Genomic DNA, 25,312 nt, shown 5'->3' with positions numbered 1-25,312 from the left:
GCGGAAGAGAGAGGGGGAATTGGAGAAACCGGTAATTTACGTTCACCGCGAGCGATTGCTGCAACGTTGAACACCTGTATGTATACAAACTATATACGTACCGCGAGCCGAGCTCATTTTTCGATTAGCCTGAATTTGATCGTCGGGATTTTAATCAGGCAACAGCTCATTCGTTTGAGTATCCAAAGAAATGAATAGTAAGTATCGCGAACGTTTATGGCGTTTCCCCAATTACAATAATTACAAGTGAAATTTGTACATAATTGATTAATTTCATTCTGTACCTGAAATTGTTGGTTCTATGTCTTCTTTTTCTTAGGCTATAGTTTAACTTTTGTTATATCCTCGTTGCGATTGTAAATAAATGTCTAATTATTATCGATTTATATGATTTATATGTATATAAATATATATGTATTTAAATATATATAATGTATAGCGCTAAGATACCATCATGTTTCCTGATAGTCTTCGTTGAGTGTGTTGATGTGTAATATTTGCCATTAGGGTGGCGATCGCCCTTCGTCGAATCTCTCAAATTTTCGTCGAGAATCAAGAGTACGGACTAGAGTCGACTTCCGCTTATTTCGAATCAAAACGATCATTTCCGCTCGTACATGTACTCCTCTCACTTTCTCGTTCCTTTTCATAATTGATAATATACAATGTGTAGGAATAAAAATTCTAATTTCAAATCACGAAATAAAAATAAAAAATGAATTTGACTACTTTGAGAGAAGATATAAGATGTAAAAAAAATGTTTGACAGTAAAGGCTTTCCTTCTACGAAAATCTTGTTATTTATCAAATTTTATTTAAACAGTAATTGAACAGTGAAGAAATTATAAACTCTTTCTGATTTGTTAAATAATAATTATTATATGCATCTCTTGAGATGATTATATACATTTATATTAATTATCAGGATATGTATGTAATAATTATATATAGTACATAGAGTCGATGAAATTAATTCTTCCTACAAAATTTTTTGTCTTTGGAAAATAATTTTGTACAGTTATACTCAAGGCACACATCAAGTCAAGAGAAAATCAAAATGACGTATTTTGACATAAAAATTAAGATTTTTTTGTTACAAAATTTGACTGTTTATTGACTTTAAGTATCAAACTAAAATCATTTCGATGTTTTTGATTTTTTGTGTTGACTTTTGTATGCTCCTTGGGTTTCATCGAGTCGTTTTATACTCAAAAAGGATTGCCACTTATTTTTGTATTTCGTTATGTATAGTGTATGAAGTGCGACTTTCTTGCGTTATGTGTATATAGAATTGTGTACGTAATGTATCAGAAAATAAGAATTATATTGTAAAAAAAAAATATTGCGGAAAATCAATTCGAGATAAAGCGATCGAGAATAATTGTATAATTCTTCATTAATTACTATTCGCATATAGATTATTACTTCCATTGAAAGTATTCTGGAGTTCTCCTTGTGATGAACTTTAAATTTGTTATTATTAAAGAATTTTTCTTTAAATAATATCTGTTAAAAAAATTTTGTAAATTCACAATAAAATTAATTATACTGTTATTACATATTAAATTACATTACACATTTAAATTGTTATATACTGACATATATGGAACAATTTAAACATTAAATTTTTTTTAATTTACGTTTTCCTCATATTATAGACGTGTAATAGACGTTTTTCTCATATTGTATTTCTGAAAGAACTACAGGATACTGTTAGAACCTGATCGCAAGTTGCCAGCAATCGACGATCGTCTACAGGGTGATTGAAATGACTCCGTTATAGTATACAGATAATATTTCGTAGTAGATTCGGTCAAACGCGATGTCATTTATCAGTGCCACCCGGTACGTTTGAAGGGTTGGTCGCCAAAGAGGTCTTCTAGTCCCTCGTCGGATAATTCCGAAAGGTTATCCCCCATATGTAACTGCCCGTCGATATATTCTGATTTTTATTATGCCACGAAATATTTGTCAAACGGTATGAATCGCGTACCGTCCGCGGCGCAATTACGCGGCGAAAGTTGCGCGTCTTTGTGTATTTACCTTTGTTGTAATAAAAAGGGACGAATAATGGCCGTTACATAAAAGTGATTGTTGTTAGAAAGCTGGCGGGGTCTTAGTGACCAACGCGTCGGCATTCCTAGCCTGTTTCTTTTCCTATGGTTATTTATGCTTATATCTTTTTCATTCAAGCTCGCCTACGCAAATCATTTGTTTCCCTTCTCTCCTTTCTCTAGCGACGTATTCCGATGCTGATTTTCGCAAAATAAAGAGAATAGATTTACATATTTTATATAAACGTAATATTATCGTAATTCTTGAGATAGAATTATGACGTTTAAATTATTTCTGAAATTATTTTTGGCAGTTGAGAAAATATTATGAATAACATTTCAATTTCATTAGTAACGTGTTTCATAATTGTTTCCAGTCACTTTCCTTTCCACGTAACACGTCTTCATTTGTGAAAATTCGTTAATTATCCAGTTTTCGCAAGATAAAGCAGGTAGAGATTGCGTATGATATTGTTTTACAATATTCTCATAAATGAGAGTAGTGTTAGCAACGTTTTCCAGATGAAATGTCAGAAATTTATGAATCGCGATTGTGGCACAATTTCCTGGGAAAATATTTTTCTTACCTGTATACATTTATAAGAAAACGAAAATTTACTAGCAACGGAATAAGAGAAAGGAGATATAGCATTTTTAATAAAAATGTTATAAAAATTGGAAATATATGTTTTGAAAACAAATGTTTTTTAACTTTGGAATAAAAAACCGTGTAAAAAATTAGTCTTTACTGTAAGAAATTGTTATCAAAATCTTAAAAAAAAATATAGAAAGTTTTTATGTTTATCATTAAAACGTTTAATACTTCCTCAAACTTTTAAAGTGAATTGTCACTCTGAAGAATGAAATCTTATTCTTAAACATTGAAAATTGAGCCATTTTTTTTTAAACTTAATTTTAACTTTTTGAGGTGAAATTCTATTCCGAAGAATTTAAAATATATATTTATATTATTTTTTCGTATTTAATATGTTTTTATAACTTTAAATATCGAGGTAGAAATGTCTGTGTTGATGTGATTCTTTTCCGAAACTAGATCTAAGGATAGTTCGGTTCTTATATTTAAGACCACTTTAAGAAGTCGTAAACCGATCGCACAGTCGTATTAATATCTTAACTATCTTAAGACATTCTTGAAATAAGATTTAAGATCTTGAAATAAGTACGGAAATAAGAACGGAACTATAAATATCAACCTAAATGTATCCATGTCGCTACTTACAAGGAAAGGAACAAAGTTTAACCTCCTACAAATTATAGATGTAATATCCTCCTATAACTTTTATGAACTTTCAACATTGCTTTATAAGAAGAGAACACTTGAGTCTCTTCGCTTGTTATAGTCATCGTAACATTTTAATTGTTTACATTGTTTAAAAACTCAATTCTGTAACAATAATATGGTGTCAAAGACAATAATATATCGTGTCTAGAGAAAATACATTTCCAAGTAAAAGCTTTCAGAGCCGGAATTAAGGCTATCATTTATACTGGATTTATATTCAAAATTTCTGATTGTAATTTTCATCTCTAATAAAAATATACACATCCTTCTAACATCGTTATATTTACATTTTTTCTATTAAAACGGATGTAACAATTTTCGATTTCAATCTGCGAACAGTGTTTCTTGCAAAGTTTGCGATACTGGCGTGTGTATTTAACATTCACGTTTACATAACGGCGATCGGTACACTTTACTCCAATGTTTATTCATTCGTTATTTACGTACGAAGTCGCTCGCGCGTTTATATCCAACGCCCACTTATTGTATGTGCACGCATGTAATTTTCGTTCCGCATGTTCACGTAAAAGTGGTAGCTATCAATTTACAAAGAAAGCCGACGGAGAGTTCTGCGGTGATCCACTTGTGATTTTTGCGGGATTAGAACTCGTTAGGATCGGCGCCGCGGATCAACGATTCGCCTTCGGTGAGCGTGCGATGTGTCTCCGTACAATTTCCAAAATAAGATCAAAAGACTCCGTTCTTCTTTTTCTTTCGGCCAATCGATTTCCAATCCCCGGAATAAAAGATACGGGATATATATCTCTTTCGATTCAGCTATACATCGAAGAAGAGACATCGCAGACTTTCACCCGTTATAACCACCGAGTTATTTTTAAATTAAGATATATGCGAACTCTTTTTTCTTCCGTATAAATGTTTCTCATCAAAATTCATTGAAACTGTCGTTCCAATTATATTAGGGAAACCTGTTTGAAAGATAAATTTCAAATTTTTAACTTCCCCCTAATGGCGGAAGAGAAATGTAGGTATATGTTTTAAATCTTTTTCTGTACAGTATCTATGGCTGAGAAAAATTCCGCGGTTTTTAATAAGCTAATATATTATAGAAATCAACAGTCGAGAATGACGGCGATAATGGCCGGATATTATCAATGAAAACGACTTATTCGAAGTGAGATCGATACTTGTTCACTTAAAGATGTATTATATGTATTAACGAATTAAAAAGTTATGAAAAAATTGCAGATTGTTCTTTAGAGTATTTGAAAGTAATACAAAATGTTCGATGACGATTTTGAATCTGGAATAAAATTATTTCAATATAAGTAAACATATTTTTATATGTTTTTATATGTTCCACAAAACGCAACATCGTCTATCACTATCTTTCAACACAAATATGAATACTCATTTCCGATACATTTTTATACTTGCTGAACTGTTGGATTTCAAAATTAATCTATATCATCTCACAATTTAAAAAAAAGTAGCTTCAAAAAGGCCAAAAATATCGATTTCGAAGTTTCTTATAACATAAATTCACCTGCAATTTTTTTCTAAATGATAAGGTATAAGTATCAACTCTAAAAAAATGTATTTTATTTGATTCTGATAGAATATTTTGTTTTTAAGATATAACAATTTAAAAATAGCTCTTTCTTTATGCAATACATGGAAACAAGGATTATTCTATATTAATATTGCATTATAAACAATTAAAAGTAAGTGCCTTTGTATTTAATAATATAATTGAATCATATATTAAATAAAAAAACAGTATGAGATTAACAGAATATAATATGGCCGGAAGATTATATAATTTTCAATCATTTTATATTACTGATTCGTGTTACAAAAAGAAGATCAAATTTTGTTGGACAGCCCCAGTAAACAAGTTGACATTACTCGTCATCATTTTGACAACATAATGACATCCTTAACGTCATTTTAATGTCAAAATGACGACAAAGGACATCAGCTTGTTTCCTGGAGTGTAATTAAAATAAAGTGAAAAAATTTCCTTTAAAATTGTAAAATTGTTTTGCTAAATACAAATATCGATAGTTCAATAAGACCTTGATGATCTATTTTATGTGTATGACATCTATTTTTATATAGAAAGTATAAATTTTCAATTCCATTCACTTTTTGCAGAGACTATACACCTGATGCAACCTTAATGTAACGTATTTATTATAATCTATATGTGCTGCACAGTTACGTGAGTTGGAATCTGTATGTAATATATAGGTGCACGCGCAGAAAATACACGCACCTGCGCTACATCGCAATTCGTTTCCAGCGTGTTGCGTCGCCGTCGCTTATTTGGAGCACATTTAATGCGCGTCGCAATGACGTGTAGCTCATTAATTTAAATGCGTTTTTTGAACGTGATCGTATACAAAATTAATTTATCGCATATAGAAAGAGACGATTGCGTATCACGCTCTGTAATTTGACGAGATTTGATTTACCGCTGACGGCGCGCGACTGGGCTTGGTGCGCGCAAAGAAACGAAAGGCGAGATCACTATCGACAAGGAAACGAAAGGTTTTGCGAGAAGGATTGAAAGAATACGTCAGTCGCGAATGCGCGCACATAATGAAAGGTCAACACGAGTCATCGCGGTTTCAAGTTCGTTAAGAGTAACATCAATGCCGCAGTGCGATTGCCAGGTGAACATTTAAATGTCGGCAATATTCATGAACAGTATCCTGTCAGTTTCGATTCTCTTTGTCTAAGAGATCGATGACGGTGACGCGACTAAAGATCACGAATAATATTCTTGTCAAATGCAGAAATTGAGCAGAGCTGGATAATTTTTTTAATTTGACAAACAAAGCGATTATATAAATTATTTTACATGAAATGTAATAATTAAATAATAATTAATTCTAATTAATTGATTGATAACACAAATATGTTAAAATAAATGTTGCTCGTTTTAACGGATTGAAAAATACATTTTTTTTTTTTTAATGATCTACATTAAAGCAAAGATTAGTATTTCAAGGATCTAGTTAGAGTAGAGCATAAAAGAGTATGACAACAGATTGCAAATAAAGCGATTATATAAATTATTTTATATAAAATGTAATTATATGATAAATTGAAAGCATAATTATATTAGAATAAACGTTGCTTATTTTAACGGACTGTGTTGTGGAAAATACTTATCTTTTTTTAAAAATATATGATCCATATTTAAGCAAAGATTAATATTTCAAGATAGTTATAATAGAACATCTCTCACAGATGACGGTTGTAGAGAGGACACTGCAATCTCAAAAAGGTTTTGTACGTAACGAGCAGAACGGTCTTCGTATTATTACCGTGATAAGAAACCGTTTCGGATGCAAGATGTAACATAAGGGGAGAATCTTATGAGAAAAGATCTAGGCGAACAATCAACGTGATTGAGTAACGTTTGATTGGTAAAGGTCAACAATTATTTAAGAAAGGAACTGTCGATCGACAATCATAATAAGTAAATTTCTCGTTAAAGTATTTATCATGAGCTTATGCGTGGGCTATTCCGTATGACTGTGCAGTTCGCAAGAAACGCAAGTAATATCGAATGGCCTTGATAACCACTGGTACCGGCCATGGTAAGCTATTCAACTTCTTAAGCAGACGCGGAACGAATATTGCGGCACTCGATCGAGTCCTCAATCGATCGAGTCTATCTAATTGTAAACTAGATCGCTACGAAGAAATGCATGGTGATTCAATCGTAGCAAGCATTTGGCTAAGAAAACAATTTAGTTGAGTCTCTTTTCATTCCTCTAATTTTGTATCCAAAATTAAACAAATTTTTCCAGAATTTGGTAATTTTTATATATAAAAAACTATGAGCTCTCTCTCTCTCTCTAAAAAATATAAAAATATTTTTTCCACTTTACTGACAATGAGTCTTTCACGTGCCTCAAAAAAAATTGCGAAAATTTTTGATTATCTATCATGAAAGTTTGAAGCTTTCTCCATAAAATCGTTTTTTTTTTTAAATGTTCCTACAATTTTTTTGTTCCTGAGTTATTCGCGAGGTAAGTAAAGAAAAACATTTTGATTTTAATTATTTATAACTCCGTTAAAGATTATCGTACTACAATTAAGAAATCAGATTTTTAAATCCAAAACTTTGCTCTATCGAATGGTATAATCGATAATTTTTTAAATGAACTATATACTATTTTAAGCTAGAAAATTTAAAACGAGCTTTCCAAATAACCTAATGTTAAATAAATAATTTTGCAATTATTGCAATTGTAAAACAATTTATTCAACTATGCATATCAGTTTATTCAATTATATCAATATATACATTCGTTCTACACGTATAAGTACTTGAATAATCGTCATCTTTATAATTACCATACTAAGTTTTTTGATTATACAACGCACAAATACAGTGTCATACGTAAAAGCAAAACGAACAAAACTAACAACTTCGCCAGCGTTTGTAATCGAAGTTTCTCAATTTGAGTATCCTACGACATCTGGTGTGCTGCATGCTTCGACAACTTAAGAACTGAGAACAGGCACCTCGCGTGCCATCTGTAACTACTGTTCAGACATATTTCGCTACCTCTATTATTTTTATCTTCTGAATAGTTCAATTTTGATAATTAAATCAATTTTGTCTGTTTAATGAAAAAAACACAGTGTACATTAAAAATATAAATAGATATAACGCATTGCATGTAAAACAAAATAAGCGTGAAACGAATACATTTCTTCAATAAGCACGCATCGAAGTTGCAGAAATAAAGCATCAGGCAATGTCATCGGCCTTATTTCCTACAGGAAATGTAAACATACATATTTTAAAAAACGCGTCCACGTTCTGTATTGAGCGCAACATGACGTCAACATGACTCCATTGGATACTTCCGCACACACTGTCAATGCGAGTTTGTAGGCGAGCGGGAATCGCGGAGGCCATTCAAAAAGCCTTCTGCTCTAATAATACACTAGAGCCGCGACCCGTCTATTATAAAAGACTATAGTTCATACCAGACCATGGTATTTAGAGGGTTATTTACACGACAATAATCGGAAACTGCGAAGACCATGATTAGATACGATTAGAATAGTGATAAAGACGGTGGATAACGTGGAACGACAATGGAGTTAGGTACGAACCGACATATGTTCAAATGGTGGAGGCGCTCAGGTTAACTCCGTCGGCGACAGAGAGCCCTTTCAGTACGCTACGAGACATCTTTCAGTGTAGTTCACGCGATCGTAGGCGTCATCGAGGAGTTACGCATTTTTCGCCGCTATTTTCGCCAATTGTGATTAGTGAGCAAAAGAAAAATGGACGAGAAGAATCTTCAGCTAGCGAAGGCGATCGCGGATGTGGAGTTGGGCGAGAACACGTCAGAAAAAACTGCTGTATCTAAGATGCATGATAAACAGCAAACCTTCAGGTAAGATCACCCTTGACCTCTGTTGGATACCACTCGAGTTTCACTCTAGTGTGTATTTTAAGTGTGATTTGTATTTATAGGGATATAAATAAAATAATCTTTTGCAAATATGTGTAATTCGTTTTCAAGAAGATTATTTATCGACTAGTTTGCATATTTGAAAAAAAAAAATATTGATGACACTAACATAAATCTATGTTAACAGATAATATTTTGCATTGCGAATAATTTATGCGACACACATGCGGTTTTCTGTAGCGCCACAAGTTTCCGTTGATTTAAAATTTAAAGAAATACATGCAAAATCTTAAATTTCTGTGTCAGTTAATTACGGAATGCTCAGAGTGACGTAAACTAATTTCATAAATAAGACGTAAAACTGACAGTTCTATTTAGATTAAAAGTCAAGAACGCGTATCCGATTCTTGCTCAGCGCGCATTAAGTTAATTGCTGATAATAATCGATGTTTATAAATGAGTTAATGAAACTCATTTTGTTTGTAAAACAATTAATATAATGAGTGCAATATCTAAATATTTGCTATTATTATAATTCTTTTTTTTAAATAACTCTATGTAGATACGATATTTGACATAACTTCGATTTCATAACTACATATTTTATTAAAGCTAAATATTTCGTTTACAATTGCGTACACATTAATGTCTCACGAACACTCGATACGCTCGAAAAAATGTATATAAGGAGATCCATGTCAAGGCTATTAACGAACCTTCCCACACTGTTCGTTTAACAATACGTTTCCCTTTTGAAGCCATTCATGCTGATTGGTTTTTTATTGGACATAAGTAACAGAAATACACACAATAAGTTATCTTAGTAAAAATTTTGCTTAGAATTTATTTTATATAATTTTTCATAATATTTTAACTTTCAAAATTTTCAGAATAATTTTATAACTTTTTAGGAATATTCTCAGATTCTTTTATGCAGATTGAAACACATATTATGTTAGAAGTACAGAAAAAGTTAAATTTTTTTTAGAATCCTTCATAATATGTGAATTCTGAAATATTCTGAAGAATACTTCTAAAATTTTTCATTCTATAATTCTTGAAGAAAACTTATAACTCTCGAAGAAAACTAATAACTCGGAAAAAGTTATTTTAGGAAGAGATTCAAAGTGCTTTTTTAAAAATCTATTTTTAAATATGACAAATTCTTCAAAATATTAGTCTATTTTAGAAGTATATATTATAAATTTTTTTTACTATCGTATCTAATCGGATAAAATTTCTTTTTTACTAATCGTATGGTAATTTATTAGCATATTATATAACAAAATGTAAATGTTGCAGCTATATTTAATTTACTATCGGCAAATTTTAACAATGCATTTTTTTCTTGAAGCAACGTGCAGTCCGAGTTAACAGTCGATCATGCTGAGATGGTGGAACCGCGAAGGTAATACAGTTTTATACAGTGTGTTCAATGTGAATTGTAGCTAGCGCCAACTGTCACAACCCGCATGAACATTTTCCTTTCTCTGTTGAACATTGTTGTTTCGTTGGTATGATCGAATCCTCGTAGAACTATGTTACCTCCCGTAATATTATTTAATCACGCGAACAATTTATTGGCACGCAAAGCGAATACAGAGCACTCATTTGAGTATATAATTCAGGTTCATTAACTATTACGTATATAAGTTGTTACAGTAACTTGTCATTATATAGAAGCAGGTGACAATAATCGAGGACTGAAGATAAATAATCAATTTCTTGAAGATTTCATAAGAATGATACTCTCATTTCTTATTCTATGTAATTATGGAGAAGTGGCAAAATGTGCCATTCTTTTTAGAACTTTTGACAGTCTAAAGCAGGGAATGGAAGGTTACTTTTTAAAAGTAACAAGTCATAGTGTGTGTTACTCGTTATCGAGGAAAAAATAACTAGTTATCGTTACTAATTACCGATTTTTTAAAGTAACTCGTTACCGTTACCATTGCTTAAAAAAGTAACTTTTCGTTACTTTTCCGTTACCATTAACAAATCCACTTCTAATTAATTTGCGTACCAATAACAATGCTCTACATTCGTCCTTAATTACTGAAATTCATGTTTTTCCGGTACTTTTTAAAAATCCATCTAAAAATATACTTTTGCAATTTTTTTTTAAATGTTAATTAAAGCTATATATAATAATGATGCTAGCTTTATTTTTTAGTTTCCTCTTAAAACTGTTATTCGATATATCACGTAAAAGTGTAAGATAATTCCAATCGAAAAATATCCAATCGTGTGGTAAGTAACGATAAAAATAACTGTAAAATTTGTTATAAAAAAAAAAGTAACGCAGTTACCCTAGTAAAGTTACCAAAAAGTAACTTGTAACTATAACTTTGTTACAAGTAATGAGTTACTTCCATTCCCTGGCTTAAAGTTTTATTTCTACAGATGTTTTTCAGCTGTTCTTTTTATATACTTTCTATGCCTTTACATTATGACCTCTTTATGTCATAATGAACTATTGGATATAAACTCTTTGAAAGAGAGCTTGTATGCTCTATGAGAATTCGCACATTGATCCACATTTATCATGCTACAACTACGTATATATTCGTTTTAATGTGGCACGAGAATGTTTTATGTCGCTCTTCGCACTTCGTGTACTGTCGTTTATTTTCAATCAAATAAAGATTCTTCTGCTTGCTTAATCGTTGTAGTACGTCTCAATTTGATAGAAGAAATACAATCTGTTTTACGGATAAGTCAAAATAATGCTGAATTATTATTGCTGCTCATTATTCATTCTACAAAATTTATTTCATGATCTTGACCTAACTAATTAGTGTCAATCAATTAGTTGCTTCGCGAAACTTCATCGCGGCTGCACCGAGAGTTATGTTTATCGCACAAACGATTTTAATGGAATATCTACAATTTTAATTAAATAGAGAGAGAAAGAGAGAGATCTGAAAATCATTTTGTTGGATCCTCAAAATAATTTCGTAGGAAATTAAAGCATAATAATGTTATAAAAAATTTTAATGTTCTCGCAATTTGCAGTTTGAGCATTCTACATAATTATTTCGATAATTCAATAAAATTATTAAATTATTCAAATTAAATTAAATTTTTAGATATACTTGAATAAAGTCATTCTTCTTTTTGTGAATTTTGTTTTTTATTGCAAAGATTAAATATATATCAATTTTCATATATATTTTACTTTATGATTACCATTTTACTTTCTGTAAAAAGTCAAGTACTGAAGTATGTAATATAATTATGCAGATATAATTATCGTTCTGAGAAACATGAATCTATTCAGTTGTGACATCTGAAACTACATATAGACTTCATCCGAACGTATCTTATTGTTTTCACAGCGGCAGCATATGCCAATATTGTATCTACTGACGCGTGGTATGTGCTGATGCACGACCGGAATTAAAATATCTCATCGTTTTGTAAATACAGCATTACTCCGTTCTTGAATTCTCGATGATAATGATTGCATTGTCTTGCACAAATACACACATTCCATTAATTATACATCAATTTGATCTTAAAGCTCCTCAACATTTTATTCTCGACTCCCACTAGAAACTAACGCGTGATAGGAAGTGAGACCGAATGTTATCTAGGTATCAGCTGTTCTTTTAATAAGTTCCTGCGATTAATGTCGGTATCTCAGACCAATCACGTTACGCCTGACACAAGTATTAGCACGCGATCGGTTTGTTCTCTTTGGTAAGACTGGGTTATCACTGAGGTTCTCCTTATCGTGAGAATTTTTCTTTACTTCTTTGATGTGCCGTGCACGTCGAGGAATGGAAACGTTGGAAATTCATCTTCAGTACAGTGATGCCAATTATATAGTAATGCTACGTAGTAGAAGTATCCTTTTCCAAGTGGTGATGCGTACGAGAAAATCTCTTATTTATTCTACTATCAGGTATCGTAAACGCGCCTCTTTTATGAAAATGTTCTTATTACAAAGTAATTATTATAAATCAAGCAGAACAACAATTTATTATAATATCAAAACGATGTCAAAATGATTCCAAAATGATTATTAAAAATAATTTTTTTTTCAATTATTTCTGATTCATCTTAATGCTATTTTGATGTTATCATGACTTATTCGTCTATTCGAGTATAATAATATTTACGACGCGTAATCTTATGTGTCTATATATTATCATATTGCACGTTTACTTCCAAATTTTATTTAAAAATTGCGTTTATAATAATAGGCAAACAGAAATTACCGTCAAATATTCGTTCAATAAATGTACTACAATATATACATATATTGGTCAGTATATATTCACCCCTCATTTTTATTAATAAATGCGCGCACATATTTCAAAAATTCTATAGTATATATACTTATATGCTATAACGTAAGTTATATGCTACGAATTTATCGATAAAAATGTGACGTAAATACAGACCCTTTATAAAAATCCTTTTAAGTTCAAATAAATGCACGTTTTTTTATTTGCTTCTTAGAAAAAATGTGATGTAATAATTTTCAAAAAATTTTGATTTAATATTCGATGACACAGCGGTTTCTCTCTCATAGTGCTTATCTCATTTGGGGAATGCATCAAAAGTTTCATAATACATTGTTTTGATGATAGCTTTTGATGTCTTTTTTTTTATAATCTCAAGTTTATTAAGTGATAAAGAATCCTTGGCAGATAAATATAAATTGAGAAATTGCTAACTTTATTGAATGAATAAATTATCGCTAATTAATATGATACAGTTTGTCATTATACTAGATAATTATAAAAGACAACTCTTTACTGATTAACTTCTTCAAAAAATTCCACATCGAAATTGATAATAACACTATGTCATACATTATTATCAGTACTGTCAGTAGAGTAATCAATACACGAAATATTAAAAACTGTAGAAAAATTGAACAAATATTAATTAATAAGAGAATGTGTTTCTGTATCGTTTCTACCCCTCTTAATTTCTTTCGGATAAAAAAAGTTAGAAAAAAAGTAAACTTGCACTGCCCGGGAATCGAACCCGGGTCGCAAGAATGGGAATCTTGCATGATGCCACTACACCAGCAGTGCTTTCCGAATTGCCGGGTATTCTTCAAAGGATATATGGCAGTTGTGCTGAATATTTTTATAAAAGTATTAAATTGTATTTTATCTAATTAAACTTATTATCATGACTGTCAACATATCTATTATGTTAAAATATAATGCACAGCTAGTAAATTTTTATCATTTTATTACAATGTTATCAGATAGGACAACTGTGAATATAATATGTATAACGATGAATTTAAAAATCTTGTAAATGTCATATCAATATGGATAACTAACTTATCCAGACTTCTCCTTATTGATGGAAATGTTTTAATTAAAATTGAAATAAAAAAAATTTTCAAAAAATAAATGGTCTGTGCGATGGCCGGGAATCGAACCCGGATCAACTGCTTGGAAGGCAACTATGCTAACCATTACACCACCATCGCACTTGACATGTTACATATCTGTAGCAAGCAAGAGTTTCAATTTGACACATTTACAAATTATAATATTATTTGTAAAAAATTACCTCCAATATTTGAAAAAAAATTTTACATTCCTCTATAGTAATATTTAAAAATATAGTAGAAGAATGAAAATATATGAGAACATCAAATGTAACCTCTCTGTCGCATAAAAAATATATATTTCAAAGCGACTTTATTAAATTATAAATAAAATGTAATTAGCAATCAATTTATTTTTGATAAATAATAATATTACATCAATTTTATGATTTAATCCTTATAGAAGAATTGAACGTATCTAAAGTGGTGATTGATTTGAAAAACATTTCATATATCCAATTTTTATAAATCATTTTAATAGCAGCATCATTGTAATGATTTCTGTCACCGTAGATAGATTCGAGCAGTGAAAATATTTAAAGAAAAATTTATTAAGTACAATTCTCTGTTTTCTATTGAGATAAACGACTGTATCCGATGTTTTACAGATTTTTTTTCTCCAAAGAGTGTTCGTTTGACTGAATTATTACAAGCGAAAGTAAAGACAGTTAGCTACTATACAACTACTATACACATCGTCACGTGATGTAAAAACTCGCCATGGTTACAAACATTTAAACATCATACATTATTCAATATTGTCATGTTTCATAAGGAATATGGCTGAACATGAGAAAGTACGATATACAATGCAACAAAAACAAGCCGAAACGAATGAAACTATTTTCAGTACTAGAAAGAAAATAAGATAAATAGAAATGAGTCATGTCGATGTGGTGAAACATCTTTAGCAATACAGCATCTTCTATTCTACACATCGAATTCGCCGTAGGTACCTGTAAGTCGTTATTACTTTCGTCGACTCGAAACAACAAAACATAAAGGTTTCCTCGGTCAACAACGAAATATTACCACAATTGGAAAGGGGAGTATATTTCGCTTAAAATGAGAATAATTTTTTTTTCATCAAAAAACTTATGAAATATAATTATAAAAAAATTGAAAGGATGCACTCAGAGGAAAATATCGTGTTAAAAGCTATAAAGCTGATAACTATATAAGTTTTATGGGTGGAATTAATGTTCAATTAACTCAATGTGCAATATATCGTATAATTGCAATATATAACTATAAAAAAGTCTATTTATTATGTATATTAATTCTACATATAAAATCTGTAAAGTTAGTGTAAGTAATATAACAATTTTAATTTTTTAAATAATAAAGATTAATAAAATAAGACAAAATAGAACATAATCGAAATAAAATAAGAGTAGTATAATAAAAATAATAAAATGTTTGGTACGTGTGTGCGCATATGTATGGCCTGACCTTCGATTAATCTTATGTTCTAAGTTATCACAAATCGTTCGAACTCCCGACCCTTTCGTAAATTTTTCAATATCACGAGCGTGACGATAACGAGGGCACATGATGGTGGGGAAAGAAACGCGAGTTAGAAAGCCTTAACTGTCTCTCGGCCGGCTACGGCCGGTAAAATCGCTTCTCAGTGAACCTTCAGCGGTCGTCGATCGTAGTTGTTGCGCGTTGTGTGTGCCAACTTCGAGACCTCGTTTCATCGTTCTCATTAACGAGTAATATTAGACCATTTTTCTCTTCAATACGATATCCTCCCTTACGAATTATCAAAGAGAATTAATTTAAAAATTATTATAGACGTGTATTCGCGCGTATATTTTGTAGCTTGAATAAAGCTACGATATACTAGTGATGAAACGTAATCATAATCAAAACTAGCAGTCTTCGAGAAACAAGATTTTAACAATGTAGTGTCTTATTAATTGTTTTAAAAAATATATAAAAGATATGTGTTTTAAAAATAGTATTGCAAAAAAAAAAATACATTTAAACATCCACGAAGAATTATTATGTTTATAAATATTACGTTAGCTACATCAAATTTTGCAAAATAATCGCGAATAAATTTTGCAAACTGGAAGTTTAGCCAGTGCACCTGATGCTAACCTGATAAGATAAAAAGTTGAACGTGACGTTTGCGAGTGGGACTCATTATCGGCTACCTCGTCCATCGGCAAGTGAAATTCCCCGTGGTTGTGCAAGGAAGTAGGTCGCAAACACACGTTAATGCGAAACAAGAACGAAGCCCGTGAGACATTCTTTCGAAAGTCTTTTCGTACGCAGACTTGACAGGACCAAAGTTCAAGGCAACTATTACTAATTCTAATATAAACCTAAAGCAATTATTGTTAAAGTCCATGTACATACAATGTACATGAAATACGACCGGAATCGCAAGTAGCTATGTCCTTGAATATAATATATTTGCATGTGTTATACAAGAAGTGAAGTAAAGACGATACCACTGCGTAAAAGTTACCAAGAATTATGCTACGGTTGATTGATCGCTGGTTTTCTCGCCGTATGCATGAACCACAAGTCCATCCATCCTGAAAGATAATCCTCAAATGCCAAGAGTGATTATTATTGCGAAAAAAGGAAAGCGCATAATTTATCGTGTATTCGAAAGTGACATGCGATGGGAGGATGTGAGATCGTTATTTAGAATTGATACTAATCGAAAGCAGCTGCCAATGCTGGCTTATGCAAGGACGTTCATTAAGTTCAAAAGAAGTAATGCAAAAGCACTTGGCTACAACTTGAAACATGCGGTCGTGCGGAAGTAAAATCGGACAATCTTAATTGACGGCGCAAGAAGTAGAACACGCGTGGTAAAACTAAAGGAGGTATTTCTCGGATGATGGAAATGGTGAATGAAAAACTGCGTAGACGAAGCGTAAGCGAACTGCTCAATTGGAGATGCCTAGTTGAATGTAAGGGCGCCATTGCTGGAAACGAAAATGACAGCGCAGGAAGACTTTTGCTAGAGGATCGTGACGGAGAACCAGAGACACGCAGACGGAGACGATCCGGTACTTGGCCGTGAGTAAAAACTTTACTCGAATCTTCCAAGAAATGATAAAAAGAAACAGTGATGAGCTTTTGAGTAAACCCAGTCGAATGATTTCATGCCAATCCTACAAGAGAAGAATGATTTTACTGCAGTATCTAAAAATGTAGCTGAATATAGATCTGCAAATAATTTTGTTTGAAAATAATTATATAAGATGCTCAAACTGTTGGCTAGAATGTAATAAATTTTTGCAGCATTATTTGATAGTTTTAGTTTCCTACATAATTATGTTAATGTCTAACAAGATTATTTTTAGATCTAGCTAAATTTTTTAATTTTTAAAATTTTTAACAAAAGTGTATATTTTCAACAACAAACAGACGAGACGGCAAGGTTTTATCAACTATCGGTTTTCAGCAGGAAATAAAATCTTTAAATGTAACTGACTGCTGCATCTAAAAGCGCATTGTTATTACCTGTTTCGCGAAAATAACATCGAGTTGCATTTCTGCATCTAACTATAAGCGAAATGCGAACGATATGTTAACACGTCAGCAACTTTGATTACAAAATAGGTTGGCATCGTTGGATGTTTTGACAATATTTTGTGACAATATCAGTTAATAATATCAACCAAAAAATTGGTATCGTAAATAATTGAAACCAACTGCAAAAAACAAAACAATAAATAATTTTATTTATAACAGCTTATGTAGCGCGAAGCCCACGTTTTGTTGCAATTTTAGATAAATAACTTTTAAATAAGTAAAATATGGATCTAAATAAATTATTGTATAAATATTTATTACACTTTTATTAATATATAATTATTATATATAAGAAAGTTTATATAAAAATCAAGACAAACAAAAAAATTAAATTACTTTTAAACCTAAACAATATGTTTAAATTTTATATAAATACTCATAATCAGACGTAATAATAGAATCTATATGAAGAATCTATGAAATTTTTATATTTTTGATAATATTTTGAGATGTGATGTACACTTTTAACGTTTTAGATTACAGGAGCAACTTCTTTGCTCCTTATACTCAGAAATAACGGATAATCCTTTTAATTGATTAAATAATTCTAATCTGAATCGCGCGCGCGCGCGCGGGGATCTAGTATTGTTTAGACCTCACTAATTAAATGAAGTAATATATGCATAATTTCAATTCTAATCTAGTGATTAGAATATTTAGCTTTCAGAACATTTCTCAGAAAAAAAGTGTTAGGGTTGTCACAATCGGAAATAATGATAATTTTCCATTAATATATTTGATTGTGATAACTGTAAAATGCGATATCTTAACAGCCATACATCGGTTATCACAATATATTTGTACTATAGTTTTTAAAATAAAAAAAATGTATTGATGGGACATAATCGTTTTATCATTTTACAATATCAAGAGATTATTGTTCTTTTATCGTTAATAAATAAATAAATTTTTTATTTCATCGTGTGATACTCAATCAATGCTGCGAAAAACGTGCACATATAATAAATTGATTTCTGAATATACTATCGTTGATTTAGTGTTATTTCATATTCATATAAAAATCACGCCAACTACGAGTAAGCAATTTTATTAATGCAAAACTAGAATTTTTGTTTCACTGTATAAAAGTGAGATCACGTAATTTGACTCTATCTCGCATGTAACATAAGATTCAATATGTAATAGCTTGCTCAACTCTTTTGCCATATTATGACATTATCGTTCTCGTTAAAAACAAGGTTTCAGATACTAAAACATTGTACTTAATTAATTTAATTTAATCGCAAATTATAATTAAATTTTTATATAATATAAATATTTATAAAAAGAGATAGGAAAGAAGAGAGAGAGAGAGAGAGAGAGAGAGAGAATAAAACAAAATAATATAATTTTTAAATATTTAGGGTCTTTATTAGTTTCAAAGTTATTTAATTATTGCAAGTATTTAAAATTCTTTTCAAAATTCTTTGACATTTTCCACAAGTGAAATTAATCTAGCTGAGATCCTCGATCGAATTTGTTCAGCTCGATTGATCAGGAAACCAATAGAATTTCGAAGAAAAAAAAAAAACGATTGAAATTAGAAGTAAAACAAATAGGCTGCGTGTTTATAATTGATTAGCGTTGTCGCGCTTGCGTATATCGTACTACCTGCTGGGCGTCTCGATGTCGCGTCGGCATCTTCACAACCTAGAAGACATTGCCGACTATAGTTCCTCGTGTGTCAAACTGACGCTGTCAGCGCCGAAGTGTACCTTAATCACATTGCCTTAATTATTACAAGCGTCGTTTCTTTCCCACCTGTCAAGAAATTTAACGTGTACCGACTGTGAAATCAGCGCTCATGGATGAAGCCGAATTGAGGTATTACTACAATAAATAAGGAATAGTGCGAGAAATAGTGATATCCATCGCTGCCATAACTCATAATTTTATCAGTCATACGACCTACCGTCTTCATCCACCTCGAATATATAAAAACGTGATTATTTCTCGATGTGTTAGAATATGAAAGCTATAACCTCTTACCCTCTTAGATTTTTGGAGTTCTGCGAAATCACTACGATTGTGCACCGTGTATCTTTAAGCATCAGCGTCCACTTGAATCACGAATGCTGTGGGAGCACTTCTTGCTGTTCCTTTCTTTGAGAGCGAGAACGCGTTCACCTTTCACCGCACATTCCATCCGATCCGGCTTCGCTCGATGAGCTCCTGTATGGCTCGCACCCATGGCGCCTCCGTTGCGGCGTCAGTCGGAATTTCAGGAATTCGCGTTCGATGCAATCGATTACAAAACTGTTCTCACTGTTTTCTCTTCGTTGATTGGGCCCAAACAGCCCGTGTGTCATCTGAACGAATCATTTCTTTACGAAGACGGGTCTTGACTCGGTGGCGGATTAATGGCAAATCTCGTCATTACAGATATTACTTTCTCAACAATATTATCTACTTGATATTTCGATGTGTTTATATAGTAATAAAAACCGGTTTTGACACCTTTTACAGGAAATCTAATCGTTTAGAAAGAGAGCGTATAAATTTTCTCGACTGATCAAGAGTTTGATTTGTGTCAAGTAAAATAAACAAGAGAAAAGAAACTAACATTTCCTTAAACTAGACTTGTCTTAACAATTTTAAAAACCTGGTACACTTAGATAGCACATAAACATATCATGAATGTTATATAAATATTTATTAAAAATATTTGTTATTCTATAAAAAAATGTACTAAAAATATAATATTAAATATTTATGTTCACATAATATTAGAATAACAAAACTATTAATGTTCTATGAATATCCGTACACTGAAAGAAATAATTGACTGCAGTAATTTAGATGGTAAAATATGGCATAGCATTTTTAATTGGCTACAGCATCTAGCTCATTTTTCGCTGCAGTAGCCAATAAAAAATGCTATGCCACATTTTACTAATTTTTGTTAAGTAATATCGAATGTTCCTTACAATGTTCGTCGAATATAAATATATGTATACACAATATTCTATAAAATAATATCAAATTTTATTGGACCGTGAGAGTTTAGAGGGTAAAGTCACTTTAGAGCACAAAAAATAAGCCTAACTTTATGAATTTTTTTCAAGAATGTAATGAAAGAAATAAAAACATGTATTTTAGATCTTTGTTGTACATACATTGAAGTGTAAAAACACATTTTTTATAGTGATTTTGTTACAAAATGGCGGCGCTACAGCTCTGCAATTGTAATGTCTTCTCATGGACAATACTCTGCGGCCGGAACGATAACTCCGGCAATTTTTTTAACCTAGAACAAAAAATCAAAAAATTTTAAATCAACATTCCAAAAGCTAGAGAAAGACGTAACGGAAATTGCAATATACTGTTTTTTGAAAAAATGGTACGAATTTGAAGTAAATGTTAAAAGGGTAAAAAATAGATGAAAAATTGTTTATATAAAAAAAATATGCAACATAGAAAAAATCCGTACGTCTTTCTCTAGAGAATGCAATTTTGAAGCTATAGTTAAAATTTCAAGTAAATCAGTCAAAATTTGTGGAAATTCTGTTTCCGGCCAGCTTGAAAGAAGTGATTTCGAGAAAAGCGTTTAAAGTTTTATGTAAGAATTAGCGATAGAAATGTTTACCTTTAAGCTGCGATACCTGCATCATACAATATAGACCTTTCTCGTTGATGTTCTTTTCTTTCTGATTCTTGGAAAATTAATTTTAGAGATAATCGAGTGGCACGTAAGTAATTCCTTTATTATTTTCAAAAGGACCCCCCGTTCACAAAAGCTACAAATCATACCGAAAAGTACGCTTTAAACTTCTAAAAGTGACACTTAGAAATTTTTCTTCACTATATAAGACCTTTATTTCTAAGATCTTAAAGCATCATTTATATAAGTAAGAAAAAAATTTGTTGAAAATTCTAGAGTGGCTTTACCCCTTAAATTAAATATCGATGAAAACATGTCACAACCATCAAGCTGGATCTTGGATGCTTTTAATTTATAATTTTGTGTGAATTTATATACTACGTATGTAGATTCTTAAATGCGCACCGAAATTTGTTCAGACTTACAACGCAAACTCTAATAAACTACCGCATCACAAGTTAAATTAACTAACAATCTAACAATTTTGATGCTCATAGCATCTTGGATCTTAATAATGTTGAATGACATATTAAAAATCTGTAAATCATTAATTTATATTGCGAAGAATATTACCTCGGTCGAGAGTCGAACCAGGATCTCTGGTATTCCGTGTGATTCTATAAAATATTGTGCAACATATTCTATACTATTCTGTAGCCAAATAAAAATATTACGCTATGCCATATTTTACCTAAATAACGACAGCAATCAATCTTTTCTTTCAGTGTATATTTATAAAACTTTCGATTTATCATGTTAAAAAGTTTTTCTTGTGTAAAAACATAAATATATATAAACATATATAAATACACTAAAAGAAAATTGACTGAATATGGCATAGCATCTTTAATTGGCTGCAGCAACTAATTTAATATATTATGCCATATTTTATCATTAAATTACTGCAACACCAATCTTTTCTTTCAGTGTATAAATAATTCTTTATTTTTCTGTTAGAGAAGAAGACAATTATTCTAGGCATTGACGTTTAAATAACATTTGTTATTATAATTGTGAAACATCTCGAAAAAAAACGTTACATCAGCAAGTGTGTCTTAATTAAAAAAAAGGACAAATACATGATCGAGGATGTACAGTAACAAGTAGATAACGAAAGTATCCTAGATTATATACGTCGACACAATATATTTAATATATTTCGTCTACTTAATAGATTTAGTGTCAGAATTATCACAATGTTGTTTACGACACTCGTTAGAAGGTTTGCTATCTGCAACATCGACGTGAATTATGGAACGTGTCACTACCGACCGCTAGCGATAGAATATAGTAATTGTAAGCTACTTTTCAGTCTAGACGCATCATTCTGTGCGTGGCCATCTCGCAACTCAGTCGCTGTTGTCTGAATTATCGTGATTAAAAGTTATTACGAAAACCGTGCACGAAGATAAAAATTCATGTTTAACATTTTATATAGCTGTGTAACATTTTAGTAGGTACGCGTACGCGAGATTGGTGCTCTTGTTAGTTTTAATGGTGCAGTGAAGTCAGAAACGTTAAAATAGTAACATTAGAAGAGAATACAATTTATTTATGCGCAATCGCATGTCTATATTGAGAGGTTGAATCAAAGAAATAGATCATAGTCCGGCATAAATTGCGGCAGTTTCGATACAAAGTTTCGAACGAAGTTCAAGGCTCGCGCGATTTATTCGAGAAAGATTTTTTATGTTGTAAATGCATTTTTTTTTTTAGGTAAGCTCGATGCGATGATTAAAAAAAGTCTCTATTGTATTACAGCAATGTTTTTTATGATACTAATATTTTAATTAACATATAAATTATGTAAATTTTTACTTATCACATGTGATAAAAGTAAAACAGCAATATAAAAATTGCAACTTCTCGTTACAATCTTATCTCAAATAATATCTTCGGCAAAAGGAAAGCTTGTTATTGAGAATGATTTCGAAGGCCTTTTAATGAATGAAGGACGTCGTGATGCCGTCACCTCGAAACGAGACTGAGCCCTAGGATTTAAATATTCAATAAGAAAAGAATAAAATGTTAATTTGAGAGATCGGGAAAGTTATAAATCCAATCGAACGATTATGCTTGTGAAAGTCGTATATAATTGGAAATTATATAATGTTCAAATAAAATATAATATGAATAAAAAATGTTTTTAATAGAATAAGAGGCAAAAATTAAACAATATTTTAATTCTTACCCACCAAAATACAAATTTATAATGTTAGAGATTATATATAATTTGAGTTATTTTTAATCATTTCTATAGATTGCCACTATCTTTATTCAACAAGCTATTAATTGGATTAAAATTAACGATTAGAATTAAAGAAATGTATTAAATTAGATTTAAATAGTTTATTATTTACTCTCTTAGTCTATACGTTAATAACGTTATTTATTTTAAAATTAAACAATTCAATCACAGTAATACGTACGTTGATTTGGGTAGATATGGAAATTAAAAGTAATAAAAAATATTTTTTTTCAATTTAAGGAATTGTATATTCCTCCTTTGACATCTTTCTTCTTATGACAGTGTAATGTTCAAGATTCCTTTTACTTGGCTATATATTATAATTTTTTAATATATATACTTTAATAGATACATTTTAATAGATACACATTTAATATATTTCTTAATGTTTGGTGTTTAAAAAAAAATTTATATATTTATTTTTATGCGATATTTTTCGCAAATATAGCAGATACATGACAAAACGATATAGAATCGCATTTTGAAAGAACTAAAATAACAAAATAAATAATTAGAAATGTGATGATTTATTTTTATAGACGTTTCATATACAGACTTTAGTTAGTGATTCCGATTTAAAACGTATGGAACTGGATGATGTTAATTTTAGTAACCGTGGTTTCTTCCTGTTAATAGTACGCGAATCTAAATATAAATTGTTTGGCACAACTTTGCCACGAAATCTTGACTACTTTATTACGCGTATCGCACGGTATCCACATGCGATACTGTTGTGGTTCATAAAGAGAGACGTTCAAGGTTATCATAATTTGCTTGGTCATGACGGATCTTAATATCTTATCAACATTATTCGAATTTTTAACGTGTAACATTATTTCTCTTGTATATTTATTTATTTTATCCTTTTCTATCGCGATAAGTATTAGGTAAATTAATATTAATTTAACTATATCATTTTATCACAAATATCTTGAAATTTTATGCATAAAATACTTCAAAGTGCTGCAAAAAGACTTTGTGCTAATTTTTTTTTTATTATCTGCAAGATATGGCTGATATGTCTCTATCAAATGTTGATGAAATCAACGGACAATATGACTTCGTTTATGGCCAGTCAAATGTCCCGTCGATGGACAATAATCTACAAAATCGCATCCTCAGGTAGATCTTCCTCGATAATGACCTCTTATCATAAAAAAGTATATTCTAAATATTACGATCAATTATTTACAAAATTCACTGACAGCAGATATTGGACGCTGACTGGTTGTCTATAGAAAATGTCTAATTTTAAGTCAAAACATGTTTGCATGTGTATGTATGCGTGTATGTGTATGTATATATTATATATATATATATATATGAAGCCGCGACTCTGGTTATCTTAAGCTATTATCACACGATGGTCAATTTCTGAATGATAAAAGCATGCATACATGCTTTCTCTGATACATGCTAGAATATGTTCACGCATTGAGCACAGCATGTCGATATGTATAATTTCTTTATCTCTCTGTATTTATTTCTGTATATTACTTCATAACTTGTTTCCTTGTATGTACGAATTAAAAGATTAAAAATAGTTACGTGATCGAGCAAACGATTGACAGTATCTTCAGAATAGAAATAATTTTACTAATTTTATAGTTATCTGCCAAACGTCAGACTATGCATTGTACGTCAAAGCATAACAGTATGCATGCACGCATGTTTATCATTCAAGAAATCGAGCAGCGTATGATTCCACTTTTACACTTGATTACATCGTGAAGAAACGTAGAACAAAGTTGAAACCAGCGAACTTGAGTTCT

General features: G+C 30.9%; 1 protein-coding gene and 2 non-coding genes across 8 annotated transcripts in view; 1 reads left to right on the top strand and 2 right to left on the bottom strand.

The window, feature by feature from the left end:
• The first annotated feature begins 8,489 nt into the window (after nucleotides 1-8,489).
• The window catches only part of LOC108776651 (NAD kinase), a 29,563-nt gene continuing 12,740 nt past the window's right edge, over nucleotides 8,490-25,312 (top strand). For 2 of the 6 annotated variants that reach the window (XM_018543331.1, XM_018543330.1), the window contains exon 1: nucleotides 16,175-17,172. In XM_018543331.1, the coding sequence (XP_018398833.1) occupies nucleotides 16,988-17,172 (185 nt within the window). In that variant the 5' untranslated portion in view covers nucleotides 16,175-16,987. Of the gene's footprint in view, nucleotides 8,751-10,122; nucleotides 10,177-16,174; nucleotides 17,173-19,440; nucleotides 19,516-22,633; nucleotides 22,750-24,547; nucleotides 24,663-25,312 lie in introns of those variants that run through there. The other 4 variants (XM_018543332.1, XM_018543333.1, XM_018543334.1 and 1 more) reach the window with 4 other exon arrangements.
• TRNAG-CCC (transfer RNA glycine (anticodon CCC)) lies at nucleotides 13,749-13,819 on the bottom strand. Its single transcript has one exon. It is a non-coding gene; the product is annotated as a tRNA-Gly (tRNA).
• TRNAG-UCC (transfer RNA glycine (anticodon UCC)) lies at nucleotides 14,158-14,229 on the bottom strand. Its single transcript has one exon. It is a non-coding gene; the product is annotated as a tRNA-Gly (tRNA).

Source organism: Cyphomyrmex costatus, unplaced genomic scaffold (genome assembly GCF_001594065.2).
Source record: "Cyphomyrmex costatus isolate MS0001 unplaced genomic scaffold, Ccosl1.0 scaffold367, whole genome shotgun sequence".
In the NCBI taxonomy this organism is placed as follows: domain Eukaryota; kingdom Metazoa; phylum Arthropoda; class Insecta; order Hymenoptera; family Formicidae; genus Cyphomyrmex; species Cyphomyrmex costatus.
This window is presented reverse-complemented; position numbering and strand designations above follow the sequence as displayed.